Below are 9,409 nucleotides of genomic sequence, written 5' to 3' on the forward strand. Positions count from 1 at the left end.
TATGTGATTGCATGGTCACATTTTTCTTCCCTTTAACGCCACAAGATGGAGACAAAGTCCACATGTTGTTCACAGCCTGCTCATTTTGAACACCGGACTTTTTCTTTCCACTTTCTGTCACTTATTTACATGCATATTATTTTTGCTGCACAGGTTGATCAATAGTACCACCTGATTTTTCTATTAATACATATCCTGCACAAAGATCCCATTCTGTTTGTCAGACGTACTGTATGTCCAGGGCATCTAAGAAACTCCTCACTGCTGTGGCTCTTGATGGGTTTCTTCATCAGGCACCAACTTAGTCAAATCATCTCAATCATCTTATCTCTGAAAAGAAGTCTCTCATACCTTAAGTAAGAATAGATACAGTATTTAGCTTTTAGTATTTACAGTAGTTTGAGGAGTTTTCCAATGAAAATGAAGACAGTGGGAAAAAAACATAAAAACATTTCTAAAGTTGTCGATCTTAACTATAATTTATTTGTGTGACCCTACACAGAAAATTCAACCTACGTTTACAGAAAAACAAAACACCTGAAATCACAAAGAAGTACATGTACCAATTAGATTTGAAGTCCAAAGGTCAGGCAATAAAAAATAACATCACATAAAGTCCAAAGATGAGCGAGAGCTGTAACCAGCAATAAACAGGACAAATATTTCTGAAAACCTCTTTGCATATACATGTATGTAAAAGCTTTAATGAGCAATTTAAACATAAACGCACACAGAGACAGTTTGACATCAGTGGTCTTTTCATCACCAGTCCAACAGTTTCTTCGTCTTCACTGTGACAAAGTTTTCTTTCATTGAGATACATGAAACATCAGACACAACACTTTGGAGGGATAAAGATCTTCACCTCGCTGTCTGTGTTTCAGACTAGATTTCTCACACTGGTCAGATCATCACACAGAGGACGACAGAGGGGTTAAACATGTTTGGGTCCATAATGAACTTGAAAGTCTTTCAGATTCTGAAGGACGGCTTGAAAAGTATCCTGTTCTACCTGCCGGTAATAAAAACAGATGACTGCATTTACTTCCAATAATGATTAACCAATGAAAGAGGTTGGTGGAACTGAAAGCAAATTCTGACATTGGAGAACAAAACCACGACGCCATTACAGGGTGGGAGATCTCTAACTGCTCACTTAAAGGATTTTAAGCGACAACCTGAAGAGAAATTGGATGTGGTGAGTCTTCGCCAGATCATTTGGATAAAAGCACAAATGGCAGATAAAATCGCTCTCGTTGAAAGTTACCTGAGCTGCCATGTGTGTTCAGAGACTTTCAGAGATCCTGTGTCTCTGAGCTGCAACCACAGCTTCTGTTCAAGCTGCCTGCAAACATTCTGGGAACAAGCTGAAAACACAAACTGTCCCATTTGTAAAAGAAAATCCTCAAAGGAAAATCTTGGGGTGAACTTTGCACTGAAGGAACTGGCTGACTCCTTTGCTGGGAGAAAGAAATCTGGATCATCTGAGACAGAAAAAGGAGAGGAGAAGGTGGAGGTGGTGTGTAGTAAACATCAAGAAGAGCCTAAATTGTTCTGTAAAGATGAAGATCGAGCTGTGTGTCCTGTCTGTGAGTTTTCTCTCCACGTCCGTCACAAGGTGGTTCCTATAGAACAAGCAGTCAGTGACCTGAAGGACCAGCTGAAATCTGACTTAAAGTCTCTGCAGGACAAGAGGGACAAATATGAAGACGTGGAGGAAACATACAATGAAATGATTCAACACTCCAAGAAGCAGCTGTTGTCCACAGAGAGGAAGATCAGAGCAGAGTTCAACAAGCTCCACCAGTTCCTGAAAGAGGAAGAGGAGTCCAGACTGGCAGCTCTGAGGGAGGAAGAGGAGCAGAAGGGGAAGACTATCAGCAGAGAGATGAAGATGATTCAGGAGCAGATCTCCTCTCTGTCAGACAGTATCTCTGCTGTTGAAGAAGAGCTGCAGAAACACAACGTGCCATTCCTCAGCAGTTATAAAGCCACTCAGACCAGAGCCAGAGTCCAGTGCTCACTGTCAGATCCACAGCTGGTCTCAGGAGCGCTGATAGATGTGGCCAAACACCTGGGCAACCTGTCTTTCAGAGTCTGGGAGAAGATGAAGGACACGGTCCACTTCAGTCCTGTCATTCTGGACCCAAACACTGCAGACCCCCGTCTCTCTCTGTCTGATGATCTGATCAGTGTGAGACGTGAAGACACAAAGCAGCAGCTTCCTAACAATCCAGAGAGATACACTCACTATGCAGATGTTCTGGGCTCTGAGGGCTTCAGCTCAGGGACACACAGCTGGGAGGTGGAGGTGGGAGACCATCCTGACTGGAATGTAGGTTTGGCTGAAGAGTCAGTTGACAGGAAGGGGAAGATATTTGCTTCACCAAAATATGGAAACTGGTGTTTATCACATGGCAGTGGAAAGTACACTGATGGTCTTGGTAAGACTGTCACAGTGAAGAAGAGTCTCCAGAGGATCAGAGTCCAGCTGGACTATGACAGAGGGGAGGTGTCCTTCTACGACCCTGAAGACATGACTCTCATCTACACTCACAGAGACACTTTCAGTGAGAAACTCTTCCCGTTTTTTTATGTCGGAAAAGCTGGTGATGCTAAAACTGCTGATATCAAAATCTGCCAGTCTGATATTTGTAAAGTTTCTGGATCTTCTGATTAGTTATTTCAGATTTGGTCATGTCTTAATTTCAGTGTTATTACATTTTACACTCAGAGCCTCATCAAAACACATTCTGTCTCTGACTGATTGTTCTTTTGCTCCTTTGTTCCTCAACAGAATTGATTTGTTGTCTATCTCTACTGTGTGAAATGAATTATGCAAAGTGGTTTTCATCTTTGTTTATTGTTTTCATGCAACCCCCCTGCAAAAACATGTACACTTAAATCTTTTTTTAAAGGCATATGTTATTTGCACCCAGGTTGGATCCTAACCAAACTGCGACCATTTCACAACTTTAACCACATGTTAGAAAGCCTTTAGTTAGGTTAAGGAAAAGATCATGGTTTTGGTTAAAAAAAGAACATTAACTCCAAGCTTCAGGAATGAACAGTGCTCTCCCAGGTGAAAGTTATTTGTTTGATCAATTCATCCATTCACCTCAACCTGTTTCCTCTACGGACTTTGTCGCTCTTTATAGCTACTAAGTCGCCTGACTTTCTAAAGCCGATTTGCAGCTGGCACTAAATCACCACAGACGACGCTCATGCTGGATGTAAATAGCCAAATAGCTGCTGAGTGACTATTCTCACCTGGGTGCAAATAGACACACAAATAGAAATGTATTTTTTGAAAGACCTTGAGCAGTTAAGGATTTAAGGATATGTTGTTTAGCCAAAATGTATTGAAGATGGTAACTAAGATTAGTCCACGAGAAAATATGGCTACAAAATGCAGAAATTGTATCACATCATCAGCAGACAAACTTAACAAATCAAAGCTGTTGGTTATCCTGGTCATCAGCTTAGAGAAACTGCATTGTATAGTAGTATCAGTCATCTGTGTTCGTTTTTGATGTTCTTGGGTCTTTTGATGAGTTATTTCAGTCCTTTGTTTTATTCTGAGGAAACGATTTTTTAAATACATTTTTATTTTATTTGAGTCTTTGCTTCTTCATGGTGTATGTGATGTTTAGCCATAGTTTATGTTGTAACTCCTAGATAATTAATTTTTGCATTTTGAATAGTGACAAGCAATTTAAACAAAGTAGTCATAATATGCATAATGTGCACTGTGTGTTTTGTGTTAATGTGAAGGAGTGTTTTTGGGTTGTGGTTTTGGGGAACTGAAGAGTTTGCATTAAAACGTCACTTAAGACTGACTACAAGGACCTGCCCTTTGTTTATTTGTTTTTATTTTTTTAAGCCACTATCTATCTGACAACTGGAGCTACTACTTACTTCATAGATTGAATTTTGTATAGTGAACACATAGTGAGTTAAAAAAATATGACACATTGCCACAGATTAAACTCCCCCTCCTCTACAACATTAAAATGCCTCTTACACGTGAATGCATCTGTAACAAAATTCAATAGTTTGATATATATGATTAAATAACTCATAACTTCTTAACTTTATTACTTCATAAAGAGTAATTAAAGCACATTTCGTTGATACATACTTTTACGTAAGTAACATTTGGAAATCATGACTTTTACTTACGGATAGTTTCATATTTTGGTATTGCTTATTTTGTTTAAGTCAAGGATCTGAATTTTTCTTCTACCACTGGCTGTATTGAAATAAAATTTCAGGCAATTATTCAAAAAAAAAAACTTTTCATTCTCTTATCCTGTGCTCTTATTCTGAAAACCGAAACGGAAGTCTCACGTTAGCAGCTACGGAGTCGTGAGGTAAACATACGGCCGCTACTTCCGGTGATGTTCACAGATATGGTGCTCGTGTTCAAACATTTTCAAAAACAATTTGCTGTATTTTCTGCAGATACGTTTTTTTCCCCATCTTGGTCATTTTGGAGTCGTTGTCAGTTCTACGAATAATTCCGAAATTTCACAGCCAGGCATGCTAACAGCTCTTCAATGTAGCTAGCTAGCTAGCCAACTAAAGAACTAAAGAAATGGGACACCACAGTGCTAAGCTACATTTTGTCGTCGTTCACGTATCTACAACAATTTAGCTACCCGTTCCCCACTGTAAGTATAAATGTTAAGCGATTTGGGGCAAATACGTAAGTTAGCTACCATTCATAAATGATCCTGCTAATGATAAAGTAGGCCTACGACTTAACACATTTTATTACTAACCTTAAATCTAATCTAGTTTACAAGACTGCCAACGGTTTTCAAATGGGCTATTTCTCTAGATTAACCAGAATTCTTCAAATGTGGTTTTCAAATTTCATTTACAGCCATTGTTATGGTGTGGAGGCAGAAATCTTAGAGACGAGTATCTTAAGACAAACAAACTATCTGCGTGGCTAGGTCACAAGAGATGAGTGAGGAAATGCGTGTTTTGTCATTTGGTTGAACAGGACCCTTTAATAAAAAAAAACTAGTTTAATATCGGTGGTTATGTCTTAAACAAAGATGTTTTCACATTCATCTGCTGAAGGTGAAGGGGGTTTGTGTGTCTGTGTTCACCTTAGGACTTAAAGAAATGTACATACAAGCGTGATTTTGAGACAATACAGTTAGTTTGAGAGCCAATTGTGGTCCAATATGCAACTTACACGAGTGACAGAAAATTAAACAGTGGCTGTTTTGATAACCTGTTAATTGTTGTTGTTGTCATTTTTCAAGATTACGCCTCTTTTATGTTGCACAAGACAAAAGGCAAACCATACTAAATTAAGATGGATGTTTTAAAAATTTAGGCCTATAATTATAAGATAAATACCACCATGTTTTGACCCTGATTATAAATTGCGCATGTTGTTTTGTCTCCAAGGAAACAAACTTTGATGGTTATGGAGAATGATGGACAACCTGACAGCAAATAAGAGCTGCATACCATGTCAGTCGTGGGCGGACCAGAATGGCTGGTCCACAACTTCAACTCAAGGACCCCTCCTCAACCCACTGGCCAACTCTCAGCATCTCAGCCTGGGCTCGTCTTCTAACCAGAGACCCTCCTACGACCACCTACAAGCGTCCAGTCAGAGCTGTATGAGCGACCTCAGCACCTTATCATCCGGAAATAACGCTCATCACTCTGCCCTGTACAAAGCCTCTCACATTAGCAGTGATCCGTCATCCACCACTTTGTTTGCCAACGCTGCTATGCCGAGTGCCTCTCACATCATTTCCTTTGCTCAGCAAAGCCCTCACACTCCATCAATGCTGCTAACTGCGCACCAAGGAAAAAATATACCCCCACCATCTCTTCCCCAAACAAACCAAGCACTCCAGCCTTGTCGGCCCGAACATCTACCACTTCTGTCAGCCCACGATCTTTACAAAGTGTCATTTCAACCTCCATTAACCAATCAGGGTTTACCAAATGGACTTCAAGATCTGCCCATTAGCCTGCCACCATGTGGACAGCATGTAAGTACATCTCAAGCTACCTTTGAAGGAGCATATGTGGAATTTGCTGGTGTTGCTGGATACACTCACAGCCATGCCTCATCCACTTCTCAGGAGCAGCGTCAGTGGATACCGTCATCACACTGCAGCGGTAAGCTGTATTTGTAATACCTTTGTCGTACGCTGTGTGTGTGGTTAAACATGTTGGGTTTGATTTATCTAAACCATAGGAGGGTTTAGTACTTTGTAGGTTTATTTGGCTGGTCTGGTAGTCAGACCAGACGAGCAACAAACCAGCTAAATGTTTATTGGACCAAAATCAATAAATTCAAAGTGCGGTCAGTAGGTCATACCCTTCAACAAGGACAAAATTGCAACACAGAATTTGAGCCAGTCCAGTCAAGTCTACTCTTACTGATACCAATGGGGTGGACTAAATATTAGAGACACCTCACAGGATAATGCAAGACAATTCAACAGCACCACAACCTACATCCTCTAACATCTCTCTAAAAGAGTTTAAACAAAAACAGAACATTATAACCTTCGTGAACTTTTATGACAATTATTACATTGTCCAACTTACTTGTCTTTTCCTCAGGAGCTGTAAACGAGTCTGTCCCTGATGAAGCTGCTCATCTTAACAAAGAGCCATCGCAACAAGGGAACATTAGTCCACCGGTGAGGAAATGAACACCACCAAAACCTATAACAGAAGAAAGTTTTGTTGTTTGGTAGTCTATTTTTGGACATATCTTCACAAATAAAACTAAGGTGTTGTCATTTTCTTTATCTGTTTGATGACATTTAACTGTTTGTTCCTGCAGAGGTTGATTGTACACATTGTAAGTTACTTTGAACAATAGCAAATGAATGTTGCTCATTAGCTACCATCATGTGGACATTTCCAGTCGAGTTGCAGAGCTGTGGAGTTTAATAGGAGATCACTACCTTTTGGGTTAGACCTTTTTTTAATTTTTATTTATTTTTTAATCTGCTTTCAGACCAGCAATGAGAGACGGCGTTCGGTACTTATACATCAGCGTGCACAACTACTTCAACAACTGGCAGAGTTGGATAAACTAGTAAGTGTGTTGTGGCGATTTTGTAATTGAACAAGGTCAATATTATTTCTTTAGATAGTTGCTACTCCGTACAACCTTAACATATATCACTTTTAATTATAAATTGCTTAAATCAATGTTATACAGATATTATAGATAATTCTACACAGTTGACTTCACTTTGTCCCCTCATTAAGCTTGAATCAACACCTCCAGATGACAGCAGTGATGGGCAGTCTCCAAACACAGCTATTCAGGTAGGTGAAGATTTTTAGATGCTGCAGTTTGATTTGTAATGACGTAAAACAATTCATATCTAAAATACATGCAAAAATATAATTGGTTGTTTTGTTTTGTCTTTACTTTTAGTCTCCATCAATGGATAAATCGTCTCAATGTGAACAAAATAAGACCAGTGATGCACAGCAGGCTCAGCTGTCTGCAGGAAAGTCAAAGGTAGCTCCACATCAAATGATTAACTATGCACAAGTTACTGCTTGTTTAAATTGTACATTTTGGGCTAAATGATAGTCAATAATTCAACCCAATGACTGTTCAACTATTAGAATCTCTTGTCTTCACTTGTTTTTCAGTCACATCTTTCAGCGGATTGTTCATCACCTGCGTCCTTTGACGAACAAAGTGAAACCTGCGATACACCAGAGGATCCAATGTTAGGAACAGAATCAGTGGTAATTACCTGTTTTCTTTAATCATTGACAAATAGTACATGTTAGTTTTTAGTATTGGCACTAAGCAGTTCATCAACAGTTTCACATTTCCATGTGATATATTGGGGCATAGCCCTCTGTCAGTTCTATGCTGTTCTTTCGGCTACGTTGAGCTAAGTTGTGGATATGTGGTATGTGCTCTGTAACCACATAACCGCAAGGCTTCAGGGCGGCCCAAGCTTGTCATTTCATATTAGGTCGATGATGTCATTAATAACATTAGAGCAGAAACAATTTGTCAATTAATCAACTTGTCGATAGAAAAATGATCTGCAGATGGTTTGTTATTTATCAAGCAAAAATGCCAAACATTCCCCTGTGACAGCTTGTCATTTGTGAGGATTTCCTGCTTTTTTTGTCTTACATGAGAGTAAAGTGAACATCTGATTGATTGATTGATCGAGAAAACAGATTTATCACTTAATAAAAAAAAATGGGGCATTGCAATAAATTTGTCGAGTCTATATTACTCAAGAAAGCCCGAGTTCTCTCAAGTGCTCTGTTTTTTCATTGTTGTGCAGACTTGAAGCTTAAAAAATATGGCAAACAGTAAGTGACCAAAATACTGGACAGAAGTGGTCAAGCGAACAAGATAACAGAACATGAGCATCAAAAGCAGCTTATACCATCAAACACCATGAGGTACTAGGTGGTACTTTCAGAAATCTCAAGCATTTAGTGAACAGTTTTGAAACATAGCTAATTATCTAATTCAACATTTATTTAATTATTTCCCAGGTAAGTCACTGTTGTTATACACTGCGTCATTAGTCGCTACAGTTGCTGTTGCTGCCATTTTTTAAGCGACTATCTTCAGTGCTGTTGGAAATATCACAACCAAAATCAGACTGACCCAAAGTGTTAAATTTGAAATATACTGTATATTTACCACAATATTTAAGATTCTAAGATATTGCTTGAATTATTTCATTCAGTCAATAATAAGTCAAATGGAGATGAAGTATACATATTTTAAAAAATCTCTCTTTCTCAAATTAGCTGTGGAAAGTTGGCATTTAGAGATGTGTGTCTTTTGTTTAGAAATATAAAATACTCAGCAGGATATTAGCTGCAATGACAGATTGTTAATGACCTTAATTCCACATACAACTGTTTTTTTTCTTTTTTTCAGAAAAAAGAAAATGCCTCAGCTGAGTCAGAGGATGACAGTGATCCTGATTACTTACCTAACAGTGATGGCGACTTCTCTGATTTCCTAAACGACCCTGAAGGGGGCTCTTCAGATGAATCCAGTCACAGCAGTCCCTCGACCCCCACAGACAAAAAACATTCTTTCCCAGGGAAAAAAAGGGCTAAATCGGGAAGTCCTTTGTTTAAGGCCAAAAGCGTCAGTCCTCCAAAAAAGATATGTGCAACTAATCTGAAGAAGTCCTCTGAAACTGTAGTGTTGCCATGTTCAAATTCAAAAGCACAACGTGTTTATGACAGGAGGAATTATTGTTTGTTTTGTTCTAAGCCAATATCCAAAATGGCACGACATCTTGAGACCGTCCACAGTGACAAAACAGAGGTTGCAGCTGCATTCCAGTATCCCAAAAATTCCAAAGAAAGACAAAAGGTATGGAACAGACTAACAAATCAAGGAAAC

At 39.1% G+C, this 9,409-nt stretch overlaps 2 protein-coding genes across 2 annotated transcripts; both read left to right on the plus strand.

Moving 5' to 3' along the window:
- The first annotated feature begins 1,234 nt into the window (after positions 1-1,234).
- LOC139283747 (nuclear factor 7, brain-like) lies at positions 1,235-2,680 on the plus strand. Its single transcript, XM_070903777.1, has one exon. The coding sequence runs from the start codon at positions 1,235-1,237 to the stop codon at positions 2,678-2,680; it is 1,446 nt and encodes a 481-aa protein (XP_070759878.1).
- A 2,773-nt stretch (positions 2,681-5,453) lies between these two features.
- LOC139283748 (uncharacterized) lies at positions 5,454-8,327 on the plus strand. Its single transcript, XM_070903778.1, has 8 exons — positions 5,454-5,766; positions 6,055-6,156; positions 6,607-6,686; positions 7,010-7,090; positions 7,267-7,326; positions 7,439-7,525; positions 7,663-7,761; positions 8,322-8,327. Exons 1-8 carry the CDS (start codon positions 5,454-5,456, stop codon positions 8,325-8,327), a joined length of 828 nt encoding a protein of 275 aa, XP_070759879.1.
- Positions 8,328-9,409: the final 1,082 nt, after the last annotated feature.

Source organism: Enoplosus armatus, chromosome 4, assembly GCF_043641665.1.
Source record: "Enoplosus armatus isolate fEnoArm2 chromosome 4, fEnoArm2.hap1, whole genome shotgun sequence".
NCBI lineage: Eukaryota > Metazoa > Chordata > Actinopteri > Centrarchiformes > Enoplosidae > Enoplosus > Enoplosus armatus.

Bases quoted from the DNA above. Each gene is read 5' to 3' on its own strand.
- LOC139283748 (XM_070903778.1), top strand. From the start codon at position 5,454: ATGATGGACAACCTGACAGCAAATAAGAGCTGCATACCATGTCAGTCG. The intron at 6,687-7,009 runs GTGAGGAAATGA...ATCTGCTTTCAG, and splicing joins AAGGGAACATTAGTCCACCG to ACCAGCAATGAGAGACGGCG. The intron at 7,327-7,438 runs GTAGGTGAAGAT...CTTTACTTTTAG, and splicing joins CTCCAAACACAGCTATTCAG to TCTCCATCAATGGATAAATC.
- LOC139283747 (XM_070903777.1), top strand. From the start codon at position 1,235: ATGGCAGATAAAATCGCTCTCGTTGAAAGTTACCTGAGCTGCCATGTG.